General features: G+C 44.4%; 2 protein-coding genes across 3 annotated transcripts in view; one reads left to right on the top strand and one right to left on the bottom strand.

Annotated features, from left to right (window-relative positions):
* Window positions 1–4,015, bottom strand: part of SHQ1 (SHQ1, H/ACA ribonucleoprotein assembly factor) — a 151,765-nt gene extending 147,750 nt beyond the window's left edge. Inside the window, exon 1 of the mRNA XM_061618604.1 lies at window positions 3,637–4,015. The gene's annotated coding sequence lies outside the window, so the exon portion shown is untranslated. The remainder of the gene's footprint in view (window positions 1–3,636) is intronic.
* GXYLT2 (glucoside xylosyltransferase 2) overlaps window positions 3,789–19,211 on the top strand; it is a 39,152-nt gene continuing 23,729 nt past the window's right edge. Inside the window, exon 1 of one of the 2 annotated variants that reach the window (XM_061618609.1) lies at window positions 3,789–4,333. In XM_061618609.1, coding sequence (XP_061474593.1) covers window positions 4,035–4,333 — 299 coding nt within the window. In that variant the 5' untranslated portion in view covers window positions 3,789–4,034. The remainder of the gene's footprint in view (window positions 4,334–19,211) is intronic. The other variant, XM_061618608.1, reaches the window with a different exon arrangement.

Raw genomic sequence — 19,211 nt, 5'->3', positions numbered from 1 at the left:
CACCCAAACTGGATGGGGTGGGTTTTTCTGGTCTCTTGTTGTATTTCTTTCAGGAAGGATAAACAATCATAGCTTAATTGAGCACCCCAGGAATTGGGAAACCAGCAAATCATATGTTCAGCTCTGAGTAATGCAGGAAAGAGTTCACATGTGCTGGAGTCTCTGAAGCTGATTTAACCACTAGACAGGACACTGGACTAGACTGGACACAACCCTTTGATTAAAAAAATGCATCACCCTAAGTTGTAATTTTGGGAAATGCCAAAGTAAGGCCTGCATGGAATCCAAATTTTCCAAATTCTTGGAGGAATCAGATTCTGGAGTGTTTTTAATGGAAGAAGCAAGAGTGAAAGTTTGCAACAAGTGTTATTTTGCAAATGTTACCAGTGCATTGCCTGCTCTTGAGCTAAAGAATTACACAAATCATATAACATAGTTATAGACACCCAGTGGCGTCACTAGGGTTGGTGTCACCCAGTGTGGTAACTCATGGTGTCCCCCATGGACCTCCTCCTGTACCAGACCATACAGAATCCTTAGTAATGTTTTTTGTACTAATGTTACTCGTAAATCGTAATTCCCGTATATCACTGAATGTAATGGCAATAGTAGTGACATAAACAACTAGCAAAATTAAAATTACACCTTTAAATTACAATATCATACGCACAGCCTAAATGTATATACATTTACATAATTTCATGTGATTAAAGTGAAAATTCAGTAAGAAAACAATAGAATTCGAAATAAAAACATTTAAGAACTACATCAAAATTGATAATATCGCAAGATTGGAAAGCCTTGACTGTCCCATGGCAGATAGCAAATAGTTCTTTATAAGTTCTTTATAAGTTTCAGCTTTGAAAAACTCCTCTCACATGAAGTTGGAAAGACTCACAGGGTTGTTGGAAAGACTCCACTCTCTCTCTCTCTCTCTCTCTCTCTCTCTGCCTAATTGTTTTAAAAATAGGATTGGAGAAGAAGGGAAAGATTTACAACACAAACACAATTCTTTGTTATGTTTACTCAGAAGTCCCATTAATTTACAACACAATCCTAACCATGTCTACTCAAAAGTAAGTCCTAATGAATTCGATGGGGTTTACGCCAGGTACATGGGATCAATATTCCTTTACTTCCAGAAAAGCAAGTATTGAATTAAAGCTTTCATATTGGAAAGGTTTTCAAAGCACTGCCCTCTCCAACAGCCCAGGGTCTGACTGCTACACACAAGAGAAAAAAACCTTTAACCCATATTTTTACTTACTCAAACTGAAGACCTCAAAACCACCATTTTGACATTGTAATGAAGCCTAAGCACTGCCTGGGTCAACAGATCACAAGCCTGGCTCCCCTTATTGGCTACAATCCTGAAAGGGCGCTAAAAGCTGCTATACAGATCGGTTAAAAAACAGATTGTCGTGGGGGGGCTGACATTTTGGTGTATATCTCGGGAACCAGACGACCTAGAAACTTAGTGTTTTTTTTAATTGAACCTGAGAGTCCGGAGATTAAGGTAAGTTAGTTGGGGATCCGGAGGGGACCCCCCAAAACCGGAAACTCCAGCCAAAAATTGGACACTTGGTAACCCTACTCCTGGGAAGCCACTCAGGCACGCAGCCCAAGAGCAGGCAGGGGATTCAAACCTCCCTCCTAAAATTCACAGCTGATGAGCGGGCAGGCCAGGCAGGATGGGGGGAAAAACCGCTCTACAGCCGAAGAGCGGGAGATTCCCCAAGAGGGAAGTGGCTGGCAAGATGCCCGCTGCAGGGCTTCCCGGTGCCTAGGGGCAGCTCTGGGTGTCACCCCCTCTGATGGTGTCACCCGGTGCGGTCCGCACCCCCGTAGTGACGCCGCTGTAGACACCATCACATCCTGTTTCTGAGCGTTGGACTTGATGGGTCTGATCCATCAAGTCATTTCTTATGTCCCCATGTGAGTACAGGTCCTGCTTTAGTAAAATGTAACCTTGAAGTAAGTTACTGCCTCTCACTATCAGTTCTTTCTTTGTAAAATGGAAATAATCACAGAAACAGGGCAAGATGGTGACAACCATACCTGTGATTTCTCCCAAGCATCTGATATTAGAGGTATACCTCCTCTAAATATTTTTAGCTATCATAGCCATTGGTTGACTCAGCCCACTTAGGAAGACCCAAGTCCACTAATTTCAATAGTATTCTGTGTCTAACTCTACACAGGACAGTGCTGGTATTCTCCCTGATTCTGTCTAATGAATCTATTTTAAAGTCATGTCTGTTACTGACCATCACAGTATCCCATAACTAATTACATGTTAATCCGGGTCCAAAACACTTGATCATCTTTTATTTGTTGGGCAATACTTCAGCAGTGCCCCCACAAGTGATCACTAGAGCTGCATGATCCTGCTGCTGTTCTTGCCATCACTGATTGCTTCCTCACTCTGCCCAAGAGGAGGGCAGCTATGACTGCTCATTCACTTGCCATTTCCCTCCTAGATAGCAGTGGATAGAAAACTAAACACAGAGCAGGTGGCGTAAAGTCCCTTCAGCATTGTCTAAATGCTGAGGAACATAGGAAGCTGCCTTATACTGAGTCAGACCATTGGTCCATCTAGCTCAGTATTGTCCACACTGACTGGCAGCAACTCTCCAGGATTTCAGACAGGATTGCCTCTTAGCCGCACTTGGAGATGTCAGGAACTGAACCTGGGACTTTCTGGATGCAAGGCAGATGCTCTTCCACTGACCTACTGACCACTCAAGAGTAGCCCAGGACCAATCCACTTTAGGCAGAGTGAGGCAGACACTTCAAGCGGCAGATGTTGGGTGGGGGGATTAAGCAGTGGTGGATATGCCGCCTAAGTACCCCCACCCCATGGTCAGTTCCCTATGTTGGTGTATGGTAACCTACTCCATTGTCAAAATGAGAAGAATGCAGAGAGAGAGAGAGAGAGAGAGAGAGAGAGAGAGAGAGAGAGAGAGAGAGAGAGAGAGAGCGTAAGAGGTCACAGGTTTGGACAAAAATCGTATATGCTTATTTATATGTAAAGATGCAAATCTAGAAATAATTGTAATTTAAATGGGAATGTGCATTACATCTCAACACAGTGGGGAAGCCTGCGACTAGGTGGCCTATATGCCTACCTAGTCTGCTGTCCAGGTGCAAAGTGTGGATGGGCAATGTCAAGGCCCCTAAGCTTCCTTCTTATGGGTCATTAAACCAGAGATGAACTGGACAGCACTCAAACAGAGGATGCCTTCAAACAGAGAACTGTTCTCTGTAAAGCAGGACACATGTCTGTCCTAGTTGGAGGACATAGCAATGTCTGCACCCGCTAACCAGTGGTGGGCATTAGACTGTATCCAACTAGGCTTTTCTCAAGAGTAGACCATTGAAATTAATGGCTCTAAGTTAGTCATATGTATTCATTTCAGTGGATCTACTCTGACTGAGTATGATATTAGATACAAGCCAGTTGTCCACCTAAGGCTAAAATAGTGCATAGTATGAGGATTAGAAAACAGGAAGTTAGCTTCTGCTTTTTATTATTCTTATTCTTATTCTCATCATCATAATCATCACCATCCCAGGGTGGGTCACAACAATATAAAACACATTAAAAATAGTTTATGGAAGGGAGTGCCACCTTACCCTTCGCTTCAAGCAGCCAAGTGTTTTGGGCTGGCCTTGTCTCCTTATTGTCATCTCTGGAATATTGAAGGCTCCGAAGCAGCAAGTTCTGGAGGTCAAGGAATGAAAAGCTTTCTTTCAGGCTAATTTGACGAGGTGCTATTCTGCGCTTTACGGTAGGAGTGACCCAGTCGCTCCTCCCTCCCACTTGGCCGCCGCAATCGGAGCCGCGCTAGTGAGGCGTACCGCTGTACGCCGCCAACTCCCTCCTTGCGCACAATGTCTCGAGCAGCGAAAAAGCAGCTTTAAAATGTCAAGGCTGGATCCAATTTGCCAGCGAGCAAGCGGGAGGAGGATGGTGACGAGCGAGGCGGCGTCTCCCCGGGGCTGAGGCTGCCGCCGCCGCTGTCTGGCGCACAATGAAACTCTACTGCAAAGTGGTGGCCCTCGCGCTCTGCCTGGGGATCCTGCTCTTGCTCTACCTCTTCGTGGGTAACGCCGACGAGCCGCCTTTGAAAGTTGCGAAGGAAAGTCACTTGGCTCACGTTTCCTCCGGGCCTGGAAGCAACCTCGCCCCCGCGCTGCAGGCACATTTCGGACCCGTCCAGGCTGCGGAGCAAGAGGAGGAAGAGGCAGTTCAGGTTTCCAAGAGGGAGCCACGTCTCCACAAAAAAACAGGCAAACGCAGCGCTGCTAGAGGGAAGTTTGCGAACGTTAGGTAAAAACCTTGGGCGTGTTTTTTCGTTTCTTCTGTGGGTGTATTGTCTTTTGAATGCTGGTCGCAAATAATGAATTAGAAACGGTGCCTTGTATGTTGGGATGGGGAGTTTGCAAAGAAGGGGTCTTGATCCTCCACTCGTTTACATGAAAAGGAAACCGGGTTTCTTCAGTGTTTTTTGTCTAAAACCACAGTGTTTTGCGTTATAGTAGCCTAGTGCACCGATCCTAACAAAATGATTCCATGAAAGTTTGCAAAGGGAATTACTTTGAAGAATGATCAGGATTACAACCTTAGGGGCTGCTTTACAGGATGCAGATTAACAGGTACACCTAATACCCCTTCTGTAATACCTCAGAACATATGAAGCACTGCATGACACACACATGGATGTGCTGCAGTTGGCTCAAACAGTGGAAAATGTATCACTTTCACATGTACATCACATTACTCAGTTTTCGTGCCTGCTGATTTTTGTAATTTCCTCAGGACCACTTCCTGCTTGACTGGGGCTGGTACAGCAGAGTATATCACTATCAGTAACACATGCTGTAAATGGTGCTTGCACTTTTGGGGAAAAGGAGAAAAGGCTGTTCATACATTTTGCTGTATACATGTGCAGGGTGCCTATACAGATGTTTGTGTGAATACACATGGTGAATTTGAAAGTCAGTGTGTGGTCTAAACTCAAAAATAAGGAGTACAGATTAAGTGTACTGCTGCACATGTGTTGAATGTACCCATGTGTGAGCATGTGCAGTGTTGCACAGAGATGGGACACAAACCTTTCTTATTCACTGCTTTGCTATATTTTGCTGAAAAGAATACACATATGCCACAGAGAACCTGCACAAGGCACTTCGTTCTATAGGATCATGCCAGAGTACATCATGTCAAGGGAGAAGTGATGGCCTTTAAAGATCAGTTACAGTCATCAACCCATTTACTGAAATGGGAGACAAATAAATCAGCTCCTTCAACCTATAACAATATGAAAAACATAACCCTTTCCAGAAAGTTTTGCTGGATCAGCAGCTGAAATCTTCTGTTTAATTCATTTTGTAGAATATTTGTGCCCTTCTCTGCTCAGGGTGGCTTTACTCTTTGTGGTTTTGCTACACAGATATAATCTTCTTATAAGAGTGGGGAAAATGTACCTGGTTACTTGTGAAGAGTGGTGGGCATCAACTTCCTGACCTATATACTTGTCCCAAATAAACACTTGCAATGCATTTCACAACTGTCAGTATGCATGTTTTTGAGTGTCATGTCTCTTGGGTCTCCTCACTAGTTCAGCAAGCTTCCATCCTCCAGGGCATGAAAAATGTCTGTTGTGGGAGGAAATGTATTGAGATTTCCCAATTCAGTGTCTCTCCCTTGATTTTATGTGGTTTGTATGCATTTTTCTCATGCTTGAGCCTAGTTAGCAGATTGATAGCTCTTTTAAGATAAGGTTCAGGCAGAATTTTAAAAAGATTAAAAACCTTATCCTTGGCTGATTTTCTTTTGAAATACTCATGGCTAGACTTATGAAGATGATGTTAATATTAGAAGCAGTAACACTGACTATAAAGATACTTAAAATATTTCAGTAGATTCGTTTCACTTATATGCGTTAAGTAGAACACTAAATAAGTTTTCAGTAAGTCATTCAAAACACAATACAATGATGTGTGTTCCACCATGAAAATGTTTAGAGGTTACAGTACACGTTTCTGTGTCCTTGTGGTCCAAACCAGATGAGACATTAAAGATTTGTATTTGCGATCTCTCTACATATATATGTAAAAAGTGGTGATTTGGATCAGGACAGTGGCTCTGGGGGGGCACTTCCTGCTGAAAATCACAGCTATGTCCCGTTGCTGTTCCGGTTGGAAGCTAAACTTGTGCTGTCTTCTCTGCATTCTCCCCCCCCCCACAGACACTAGTGTATCAAAATGGGGGGGGCGAATTCATGACAGGTGTGTGGCTTTAATGATGCTTGTAAAATAATAGGCAGCTGAATAATTAACTGGTCAACACATCTCTAATTTAGACAGTAATTAGATATTTTTTAATATTACTGCAATTAGAAAAACACTGCAATTTATGCCTGTTATGATTCTTTGAAAAAGGGTGAAATTGAAATGCCAGAAAATAATAGGCTTTTAAATCAGGAAAGTATAGATAATTGCTACGTGGTGTCTCTGGGCTGGAAAACTGCTCTCCCATCCCTTTTCCAGCTCAGTGTGACCTCATCTATCAAATAAACTCTGTGTGTCTTTGATTCATGATTTCACAGAGATGTTCTGAAGGAAAGACTGCCCCATTCTCTAAGATCTTATTCTTTTCCCTATTAAAGCGGCTGGTTTCTTACCAGCATTGTATCTGATTGTGAGCAAGGGATGTTTACTGTGACCGGGCGTGAATCATGGACTGAATTCAAATGGGTGTATTAAGGCAGGATTACCTTCCATTAGCAACTGTACCTCCTGAAGTCATTTTTCTTCAGACTATATCTGTTAGATTATCATGGACATTTTAGGCAGGAGCAAATAAATGAGAAGTAAATGTGGTTAAAAACTCCCCTATAAAGGGTAAGTGAGGGCACAGTACCATACTTCTGGTTTAGAGGCTATAAGCAGCCTTTCCCATCCTTTGAGTCCCCAGATGTTGCTATTACAACTCCCATCAGCCACAGCCAGCATGCCCAATGGTCAGAAATTATGGGAACTCTAGTCCAGCAACATCTGGAGACAAAAAGGTTGGGAAAGGCTGGGCTATAGGATACTGCGCACGTGCCCTATGTCAGTGGAATACAAGATGCAATAGTACAGTCTTTGCCAACCTAGTGCCCTCCAGATGTTTTGGACTACAGTTTCCATCATGGGAGTTGTAGTCCTGTCCGTACTAGCATAACTGTGTGAATACCCTGGTGCAACACTTTGCCGTCATATCTACTGTGTCAAAGCAACTCTGCTGATGTAGCAGCCAAAATGGGGTGAAGATGGGGGTGGAGGTGGGGAGCCTACCATGTATGCCGCCTTCCTTTGAATTCCTTGAAAGAAAATGGACTGCCTTCAAGTCGATTCTGACTTAGGGTGACCCTATGAATAGGGTCTTCACGGTAAGTGGTATTCAGAGGGGGTTTACCATTGCCTCCCTCTGACGCTGAGAGGCAGTGACTAGCCCAAGGTCACCCAGTGAGATTCATGGCTGTGTGGGGATTCAAGCCCTGGTCTCCCAGGTCACAGTCCAACACCTTAACCACTACAGGAAATAAATAAATACTGCCAAATCCTGTCCCTTTCCAGACCCTCAGCACCCTGCCCACCTCGTCACGACAGAGTAGAGGATATGGCACAAATCAGCACCCAGTCACAGCACACCCTCACCAGCATATAAACCTCCTATATAGGGAAAGACCTGGACACTTAACTCAAGGTAATCCTGCCCAGAGCACAGGACTGTGTGTCTCTGGCCTCGGGTCATGAACACGCCCACAAGACCTCACAAGGGAGAGGTGTGGTGGTGTGAAAACGGGCAGAAGGGGCCCTTTTTCTGCAAAAAGGGAGCACCTTGGGAATGGAGTCTGTTAGGGCAAGTACCTGCTGGCTCCTCTTTGAAAGGGTTTGCCTTTCCTCCTAGTAATAAAAAAGGGAGCTCTTTACACCAAGCAACTTTTCTCTAGAACACACTTGAGCACATTGCTAAAGTTTTTGTGCCTAGAACCTTAACAGGCACCTCAGTTTGCCACTCCAGCATCCACCTGTGCTCCACTGCCAGAACTGGGGATGACAGGAGAGGGCACCTCACACAGGTAAGCCAGGGAAGGGGGGAAACCATGCTACAAAAAGTGTGTCTGCTGCACTTGTCTCTCGTGCCCCCCCTCCACTCCCCTTGCTGTATGTGAGCCCTGTGCCTTGCCCAAACTGTGTTGCTGTACCGTTCTTTTCCCAAACAGCTGGGAGTGGCGGCTCCTACAAGACATTCCATTCCAGCCATTGCCACTGCTGGCCAAGCACTCATCTTCTTTGCCTGGTGAGATCACAGCTCAGATATGTGGAGCAGAGCAAGCTGTTGCAAAAAACCCCTCCGGTTTCTAAGGGTAAATGCGACCCTAGTCGCTCTAGTCTCCTCCCTGCATGTAGGGGGAGCACCACCAGGGTACCTAGTTGGCACTCCTTCCTCTTCTCTCTTACCACCTCGCACAAGCACCTACTATGCATCCTGGTCTGTGGTGGCCATAACTCTCTGTCCTCCTTTGCTCTTCACAGGACCTTCTCCCACACTCCCCTGTGACCGGGAGCAGTGACCAGGGTGCTCCCAGCAGTTCTTCCAGGCAGGCTACTGTATCTTTGCCCAACAGACAGTTATGCAGCTGATGAAGGAGATGGGGCCACGAGGGACTTTGCACCTGCTACTGTGCTGCCTTGGCAGAGGAGTCCTGCTGGGGTGACCGGCTGGCAACCCCACGTGTGTCTCTTTTTTTTTCAGCATTTCCTCCATCCCAGATACTATTCATTAAAAGCTGTGACTTTGCCCTATGCGATATTTCTTTGTTGCTAGGGTGGGGTTGATTAGGATCCTTTTCCTTCCCTACTGTGACCTTTGTTGAGCTGGCCTTACAAGTTGGGGCTCTGAGGGGGGTGGATAGCAAGATAGATGCTACCAGGGCCTCGGCCTGTGAAAACCTGAACTCTTCATTGCAGGTGGCTTCTTATCTGTGCCACATACAGTGGAATGATGCTGTGGCATCATTATATTTGGCTTGTCCCAGGTGGAGCAGGGCTTCTCCCTGCCATTGAGAGTGGATTGCCTCCTCCCATGTCCAGCTGACATAGGGGGCTTCTCTGCAGCTTTACCATGTCATCTCCATGACATCACCACATTGGCTGTGATTGGTGGCCACTGTTGGTGTTGCTATGGATGCTGGGGGATGTTGCTCTGTGTTCGGCTTTTAAGATCTAAGTGTTTTTTTCTCATCCCAATGCTGTTCTGGGTGACTGTAGGATAGAAGTTGTGCTGGTGTAATGGTGGTATCTCCCTCCCCTGCTGCACTAGAGTTTAGGATTGCTCTGCAAGTCCCCTGCATAAATGAACACTAATAATCTGTTCTGAAGTTTGCGTTTATCTCGGTGTTATTTATTTACAGAAATGTCAAGTGCAGCTTGCAAAGTCTGGCTTCACAGGAACTGTTCATCAAAGGAGAACGCTTCAGAATGAGGAAGCAGGGATAGAGTTTTCAGCTCTCCATCTTTTTTGCTACGAAAGTTTTTGCCCAAATCTTTATGGATCACTAGTTCATTCTGCCCAAAGATCCATTAATTAAAGTGAGAATAATGCTAATAAACAACATGGAGAAATACATCATTTAAGTATTTACATTTTATATCTCAGATAAATGTGCAAATATAATACTAGAAGGCTGATCTATTCATTTTTAATGGAAGTCAAAGTTTTAACAGCTGTGAACCCTAAGCTCCTATGGCATGGACAGGGAACCTGAGGCATGTGGCCCTAATTAGGCCAGCCACAGGTCCCAATGTGGTCCATGAGATCTTCCCTCCAAACCACACCCACCTGCCCCACATCTGACATGTATGATGACAGGTGAGGGGTAGGTGGAGACACAGCTGGCAGTGCACAATTGGCACTGAATTATTGGATTTTATTGTGTATATTTATATTCCTTTGTTGTACACCGCCCAGAGAGCTATGCTAGTCGGGCGGTATAGAAATTTAATAAATAAATAAATAAATAAATAAAATAAAGTGTGCTCCCCATCAGCTGATTGGTAGAGAGAGCAAGAGAGTGGGATCAGCTGCGCTGCTGAGTTCCTTAGCCAGCTGATCCTAGCAGAAAAGCAGAGCTTGAAGTCAGTACTTGTCAGCTAACAAGCTTGCTGGGATTCTGCTAGCACAGCCGACCCCTGCAGATAGTGAAGCTTGAAGTAAGTGTCAATCAGCAGTAACACCAAGCTGCACCTGGTTGGACTTGGGTTTTCCCTTCTAGCATGACTCGGCATGCTACAAAGGAAAAATTGGATGCCTGATGTCATAGTGACAGCAAATGATAGTGAGGTGAGTGGCTACACCAGCCTGCCAAAATGTCCCATCTTTGGTGGGGGAACCCAGGATTTATCCCACCAGTTTAGTGCTATGTGCCTAAGCCTAGCCTCCTCCTGGGTTTGTGTACTCCCACATGACTGAAGAGGAGCTTGAAACTTTTGATTACATCTGCCATTCTAGCTGGGAGCTGTGGTTTTAACACCAGTTATGGTTAGTTTCAAATTAAGCCATCCTCAAGCTGGGGGAGGGGGAATGTGAGCCCAGAAGTACATTAGGCTCATTCATTTGTCACTAAACCATGGCTTAGCATTGTGTCCAAATTCAGTCAGTGTCCATGTTCTAGCAAGAATTTGCTGCAAGTAAGTATGCTTAAGACTGCATTCTGACTTTAAGTATATTTACTCACAATCAATTGCATTAAGCATGCAGAGCATTGCATGCATAGGAATAGTCCCTCACTCAGTGGGATTTGCTTCTGAGATATAATATCTCTGACCGGGTTCTCCCATCCATCAGACCTCTTATGTTGAGCACATGTACTTGGTATTGCATCCAAGATATAGAGTGGGGAATTTTGCTAGTATGCTCCCCGTGCCATGCTTTGCAGACTCCCCAAATGAGCTAGCCGAAGTGGTCTCAGATGTCATGTTGAGGTAACCAGGCTACTAGTTCTGGAGAATTTCAACATGCATGCTGATATCCCTCCTGTTGAGGTGGTTCAAAATATTTGGTTGTTGTGATAGCAGGAGACTATCCCAGTATATTTTGGAACCCATATATATGGCAGAACATGTGGTGGATGATGTTCTAATCAGGCTGAGAATAGAGTAGTCTGGAGTAGAGGTCCCAGTGTATGATCTGAATGTGTATGAGGCCACCATCTTAATGAAGCTACGTAGGTCTGGTCAGTGCCTGGAAGGATAACTGCCTAGGAACCACGTGTATGCTGCCTAGGGTTCCATGGTGGAAGAACTGTAAGTAAAATAATAAAATAGAGTTGATTTATGCAACTGTTTCATCCAGTACAGGCTGCTGCCTGGATGTGTTTTGGATTACAGTCACTCCAGTGCTCTGGAGGTCTGGGTGCTTGTCTTGTCTGGAATGCCCCCTGCTGATGGATCTAACTCCAAACTACCCTCAGGAGATACCAAATGTAGTTTTTAAATACCCTGTTGAAATCTTCCTTGATCTCTGAAATAGACAGCTAATCCAAAAATTAATTAATTAATTAATTAATTATTATTTGATTTATATCCCGCCCTTCCTCCCAGCAGGAGCCCAGGGTGGCAAACAGAAGCACTAAAAACATATCAAAACATCGTAAAAACAGACCCTAAAGTACACCAAAACAAAACAACTTTAAAAACGTTTTTTTAAAAAAAGCTTTTAAAACATCTTTTAAAAAGGGTTAAAAACATTGTTTTTTAAAAAACATATTAAAAAGCAATTCTAATACAGACGCAGACTGGGATAGGTCTCAACTTAAAAGGATTGTTGAAAGAAGAAAGTCTTCAAAAGGAGCCGAAAAGATAACAGAGATGAGGCCTGCCTAATATTTAAGGGGAGAGAATTCCACAGGGTAGGTGCCACCACACTAAAGGTCTGTTTCCTATTTTGTGCGGAACGGACCTCCCAATGATGGTATCGGCAGGAGGCCCTCACCTGCAGAGCGCAGTGATCAACTGGGTATATAAGGGGTAAGATGGTCTTTCAGGCATCCTGGTTCCAAGCTCTATAGGGCTTTGTACACCAAAACTAGAAACTTGAACTTTGCCTGGTAGCAAATGGGCAGCCAGTGCAATTCTTTTAGTAGTGGGGTGGCATGTTGGCGATACCCTGCCCCAGTGAGCAGTCTCGTGGCTGCATTTTGCACCAGCTGCGGCCGGACCAACCTCAAGGGCAGCCCCACATAGAGAGCATTACAGTAATCCAGCCTAGAGGTTACCAGTGTGTGGACAACAGTGGTCAGGCTATCCCGCTCCAGAAATGGCTGCAGCTGTCTTATCAGTCAAAGCTGGTAAAAGGCACTCCTAGCCACTGAGGTCACCTGGGCCTCTAGCAACAAAGATGGATCCAGGAGCACCCAGACTACAGACCTGCTCTTTCAGAGGGAGTACAACCCCATCCAAAGCAGGCAACTGACCAATTATCCGAACTTGGGAACCACCAACCCACAGTGCCTCCGTCTTGCTAGGATTCAGCTTATTGGCCGGCATCCAGCCCACCACCGAGTCCAGGCAGCGGCCCAGGGCTTGCACGGCCTCTCCCAATTCAGATGTTACAGAGAAATAGAGCTGGGTATTGTCAGCATACTGCTGATACCTCACCCCAAATCTCCTGATGACCGCTCCCAAGGGCTTCATACAGATGTTAAACAGCATGGGGGACAAGATGGTACCCTGTGGTACCCCACAGCACAACTGCCAGGGGGCTGAAAGACAATTACCCAATGCTATTCTCTGAGAGCGACCCTGGAGATAGGATCGGAACCACTGTAAAACAGTCCCTCCAATACCCATCTCACCAAGTCGGCCCAGAGGGATACCATGGTGAATGGCATCAAAAGCCACTGAGAGATCAAGTAAGAGTAACAGGGTCGCACTCCCCCTGCCCTTCTCCTGATAAAGGTCATCCATCGGGGTGACCAAGGCCGGTTCAGTCCCATAACCAGGCCTGAACCCAGACTGTGATGGGTCAAGATAATTTGTTTTGTCCAAGAGTACCTGCAAGTGCTGCGCCACAACCCTCTCAGTCACCTTCCCTAAAAAGGGGGTATTTGCAACCAGTCGGTACTTGTCACAGACCAATGGGTCCAGGGTGGGCTTTTTCAGGAGTGGTCAGATCACCGCCTCTTTCAATTAATTAATTTCAATTAATTAATATGATAGCACTTAGACTACAATCAATGAAGCAGCAGGGATGATAATGGGAATATAGCTGGAGAAGAGTTTGGACTGGAGCTTATTTTAGGGTATGCTCAGTGGCAGTTTGCTCAGTGGCAAAAAGAAAAACAGACTCTGTTACAATTGCATTGTGTCATTGTCATCCATTTTACTTGGCTAGTTCAAGGCCATAGAATAATTTGGCTTTCTGCTGGAATGAGTGATTACTTGGCAGCCCACTACAATACGTTTGCTCAGCACTTTCCCTGTAAAATTGTTCACATCTGTTCCGATTTGGACTCCATATTTTGTTGCATAACAGTTCCAGCCCAGGGACGTGTCCAGGGCTTTCTCCTTTTTACACTTGCTTAGATGGGTTTCAGTTGCTGCAGGCTGAAGAAATGGACAGAGTTTGCTTAGCTCTTTATCCAATGACCTGTTCTTCAGACCTTTGCCCATCCAGGCCAATTTTAGTGTGCTAGGCCATGTTTTATCAGGGCTGTGGTCAATCTCCTTTAGAGAGAGATTGGTCTAGGGAGAATGGAAAGGGTCTTAAAAGAAGCACAGTAAGTGGCTGCTAGATCAAGGCTATCTCTTTATTGACAACTTTCGTATGGAACTTCCTCTCAAGACAGCTGCTTCTGGCAAATGCTTTGGAGGTTAATCTAAAGAAAGAAGTAAAGACCTTTGTCCACCAGAGCTTTTGTGGTCTAGACAAAGTGCTTATAGTTCTCTAGTTTGCTGGAAACTTGTTCCTTCTGTTAGTACTAAAAATGACAGACAGCCAAATATTTTAATTATGTTTTTATTGTATTAATTGAGTTATTTATGCAGGGTGCTCCGAGGGCCCACTGACTGAAAAACAGAATAAAAATAGAATGGATAAATGCAAATAGTACTGCATAGAATTGGCTTGCATGTTCCACTGGCCCGGCCAGGCCCGGCCTCCAAGAGGTCTTCTGTATCTTTAAAAGTTGTGGAGGGGGGAGGGAGAATTCCACCTGGTGGTTTTTCCCATTACAGAATTGCAAGAACACCTGCACTTGGCTGACCTTCTCTTCTCCTAAAGATACAGGATCAGTCTCAGGCCATGGACCTGACAACCCTACACTGTATATGCTTCCTTGTTGAGGCTGCAATCTCATGAACACCTAAACTGGGAATATGTTCCATTGAAAACAGTGTGATTTATTAAATATGCATATAATGTGTATGCAGCCTAGATTTGAGTGAAATTTAAGAAGAACATTACAAAGCATAAGAATATCTCCTTGAATGAAGTCACACTTAATTACAAGTATACATGGTTAACTCTGGGCTGTAAGATTTCTAGGGCTGCCTTTTGGCAGATAAGCCCTGTTTTGTCTGGATCTGGAATGGCTCAAGATTGACAGAATCCAGCTGTGCTTAATGATGAAGTGAGGTTTATCTAACCCTCCTGGCAAACAAAAATATTGTGTCATGCTTGGTCTTTTGCCACAGTGCTCATACTAGTTAAAGCTATCATACTGAGATGCTGGCAGCAATGGATGGCTGAAACAGCTGGTAAGGCCCTGCCTGTTGTATATTTGGTGGCAAGTATCAAAGTGATATTCTTAGGAAGTATGCCTCCAGGCCTTCATGCAGTATTGTTTGAAATGCTTAACACTGTCTGCTTAATGCTTGGTGCTTAATGCTGTCTGTTGCTTAGGCTAGCAGCCAATTTGTGTGTCTTAGGAGATACCAGCTAATAAAGATACCCTTCAAAGTCTCATTTGTGTAACTAATCCTTACACAGCCATTGAGGGGGGCCCTTTTATAGTTTGTCAGCTCTACCCCCCCTATACACTTGTGTAGACTCTTGTTTATTGATTGTAGTAAACGGAGCTCAAGACAATAACAGAATATTCCTGTTGATGTAATCTTGCTGAGTTTATGCTTCAAGGCAGTTCTTTGCTAGCTATTTCGGCTAGCATTCCAAAGGACACTAGCAGCCTGATCTTAATCATGCTTATTCAGAAATCTCACTGAGGGACAAACCATCTGTCCTTCTCTAAATCTCTCTCTCTCTCCCCCCCCCTCGCTCCATTGCAGAGCTAATAGTGAATTGGGGTGGGTGACTTACATCAGAGAATGAAGGAGGAAGGAAAGGGTTAAATTATTATCCTGTGATGGTTTATTAGTTTTTTTAGTGCCCTCTTATTGATTATACTTTTACTGTATTATCATATTATAATGTATTGTCTTTTTAAAAAAAAGTTGCAAGTCAAGTTGTTAAAAAGCAGGGCTACATTTATGAAATAAAATATACCCTCAGAGCAGCACGTTCCTAGCCTTTAACCAACAGGGATGCTAATTAGCAGAAGAGAATCTGAGGGAGATTCTAATCAAGATCTCCTGAGTCACATCTAGTTTGGCCCTCAATTCAGTGGGACTTCCTTCCTGGTAAGTATGGTTATGACTGAAGCCCAAGATGTAAGCAAAACAAGCATTTACTCAAGGGGTGCATAACCTTAGGCCTGGGGGTCAAATGTAGCCCTATAGGTCTCTCTACCTGGCCCTTAGGACTTTCACCAAGGTACATGCCCTACCCCCCCTACCCCCAGCTTTGCACCCTCCTGATTGCTTTTTTGTAGCTGGAATTCAGCCTTTAACTCTTGCTAGTCTGAATGGAGAATAGTGAGGGATGTGTGACCATGTGTAGAAGCTAGTCTGCTGTAGAAAGGTGAGCTCTACATTCATTGCTCAGGTCAGTTTGGCCTCTGGCTCTGCCCACCACTGGCATGTGGTTCCTAGACGTTTGTCCAGAACAGAATGTGGCCCTTACACAGTGGGGGGAGATATCACTGCTGTGCGAACAGACCTTGACTATAGTTTGTACCCTTAAAAACACAATGACTTGTATTTTTATCATGCCACGGCATAGCAATGCATGTTTCAAACATGTTTGTTTTAGGTTATTATACCACAGTTTTCTACGTTTCTATTCCCAGGGTAGCTTCCATAAGCAATAAAATAAATATATAATTAATATGCAAACAAACATAGTAGTAGAGCGTGTGGTGGTCGCCCAACTCCAGAGATTCTTGGATGATATGGATTATCTGGATCCATTTCAGTCTGGTTTCGGACCTGGCTATGGGACAGAGACGGCTTTGGTCGCCTTGGTGGATGACCTACGCAGAGAACTGGACAGGGGGAGTGTGTCCCTGTTGGTTCGACTGGACCTCTCAGCGGCTTTCAATACCATCGATCATGGTATCTTTCTGGGCCGCCTTGCCGGGATGGGACTTGGGGGCACTGTGTTACAGTGGCTTCAGTCCTTCTTGGAGGACCGAACCCAGAAGGTGGTACTGGGGGACTCCTGCTTGACCCCTTGGCCATTGACCTATGGGGTCCCTCAGGGTTCAGTTTTGTCCCCCATGTTGTTTAACATCTACATGAAACCGCTGGGAGAGGTTGTCCGGGGTTTTGGGGTTCGGTGCCATCAGTATGCTGATGACACTCAACTCTATTTCTCTTTTCCACCTGAAGCCAAGGAAGCCATACAGGTCCTAAACCAGTGCCTGACATCAGTGATGGACTGGATGAGGGCAAACAAGTTGAGATTAAATCCTGATAAAACAGAGGTACGCCTGGTCAGTCGGAGGGCAGATCAGGGAATAGGGATTCAACCGGTGCTGGATGGGGTCGCACTCCCCCTGAAGTCTCAGGTTCGCAGTTTAGGTGTACTACTGGACTCAGCTTTGAATTTGGAGGCCCAGATTACTGCTTTGTCCAGGAGCGCATTTGCCCAATTAAAACTGGTGCGCCAGGTGCGCCCATTCCTGGACCTGCCTGATCTGACTAGGGTGATGCATGCCTTGGTTACATCCCGCTTAGACTACTGTAACATGCTCTACGTGGGGCTGCCTTTGAAGACTGTTCAGAAACTTAAATTGGTACAAAGAGCTGCAGCCAGAGTGCTAACCGGGGCTGGTTACAGGGACCGTACAACTCTCCTGTTACAACAGCTCAACTGGCTGCCAATTTGTTTCTGGTCATAATTCAAAGTGCTGGTTTTGACCTACAAAGCCCTATACGGCTCAGGTCCAGGCTATTTGGCAGATCGTATCTCCCTACTTGAATCTGCTTGGGATTTGAGATCTTCAGGTGAGGCCCTTCTTGTGCTCCCCACACCTTCGCAAGTACATATGATGGGGACACAACATAGGGCCTTTTCAGTGGCCGCCCCTAGGCTATGGAACTCCTTTCTGAGTGAGGTGCGATTAGCTCCGTCCTTGCTGTCTTTCCGGCAACAAGTAAAGACTGTTTTATTTCAACAGGCATTTGGGATAGAGAACGGCCAGGATTAAGTGTCATAGGATGGGTGACTACATTATGAACTTATTATTTTAAATTGTCTGCTGTTCTTAAACGTACGTTTTATAGTTTTTAATTTTTCTCATAGTTTAATTCTATTTTTAATTGTATACATTTCTATGTTTTAATGGTGTGTTATCTTTTAGCTGTAAGCTGCTCTGAGTCCTATTGGAAAAAGGGCGGGGTAGAAATAAAGTTTATTATTATTATTATCAGATAGAATTGTCTTTCAGTACATAAAAAAGGGCATAATGGCAAATTAAGACATGAAAACGTAGTGGTGAAAAGACATTAGAATAGGCACGAACTGAGCCTCCCCAAGAAGATCATTCCACAGATATGACACCACGACCAACAAGACCCTTTCTCCAGTCACCACCCACCAAAGGTGGGCCTATGAAGAAAGGCCTTGGAAAATGGAAGGGATTGACTGGGATTGGGAACCAAGAACCATGAGACCAGCCAGTAGTCAATAACAAAGAGCAAAACAGGACCTGGGACCATACCAAAATTCAGGAAGACCATGTTGCTTAAGAAAGGGTCATCTGTAACAGGAAACCTCTTATGCTCCTTCCTGCCTGGAAAGAGCCACTGGGGAGTCAGTCCAGTGCTGGATGGTTCTTCATTGAGAACGCTGCCAGCTACAGTTCAGTGGTTCACCACATGGTGCAGCTACATACATATCCAATGCTTCCTGATGGAATTATGTAGGCAAATTCATGTTGGAGTAGAGATCCTTTATGAGTTGTTATTCTAACAGGGGAATGGATAAGCAAAAACTTTAGAGGCAAATCCAGCCGTCTTGAGGAATACCAACTCCCTCATCCTCCAGGTACTGATCTAGAGGCAAGACATGGATATGGAGGGAATGAAAGTTATTACTTAGGACTGACTTATTTCCTTCTTGTCAGGTGTTAATGCCAATTCAGCAAGCAGTTAAATTATTTTTTTCTTTTTGCTCCCCATGGCAGCCGTTTTGTGCTGGCATCCACAGCAAGGTATGAACACTGACACCTCATTTTTTTTACCAAACAGCACTGGCTAAATGAATTCATTTGTTCAAAAGCTTGAGGTAGATAACAAAAGGAAACAAATATAAAGGCAAATATAAAATATAGATTATTAATTCATTTGAAGTCCAATTAAAAGAGCAAAAAACCTAAAACATGTTAGCACCTGCGGGTATCTACCAAATTGTCTGATTCCCAAAAGGCAAATGGACAAGGAGGGCAACATCAATTTACCAAACAAACAAGCAAAAAGTAGAAAGCCAGAAATAGTGCAAGCATGCCTCACTTACAAATTCTTTTTTAAAAATAAAATCTGATCTATAAACATTTAATTATCCATCTGATTTTCATACTGCCCTGTAATAATACAAATATCAGGGTGGTTTATACAAGTTAAGAATAAAATGAAAATACAGAAAATATCAGCAAAAGTATAAAAAAGCAGGTTAAAAGTTGCAGTAAAAAGAATGTTAAAAATTCCTTCGGATAATAAAAGCCTGGGAAAATAAAAAGGATTTCCCTGGTACTGAAAAGATAGCAAAGAAGGCATTAGGTAACCTTCCCTGGAGAGTTCCAAAAATGGAGTGCCACCTC

This window comes from Rhineura floridana, chromosome 3 (genome assembly GCF_030035675.1).
Source record: "Rhineura floridana isolate rRhiFlo1 chromosome 3, rRhiFlo1.hap2, whole genome shotgun sequence".
Lineage (NCBI taxonomy): Eukaryota > Metazoa > Chordata > Lepidosauria > Squamata > Rhineuridae > Rhineura > Rhineura floridana.
Note: the sequence above shows the minus strand (reverse complement) of the source record. Positions and strands in the feature narration are given on the sequence as shown.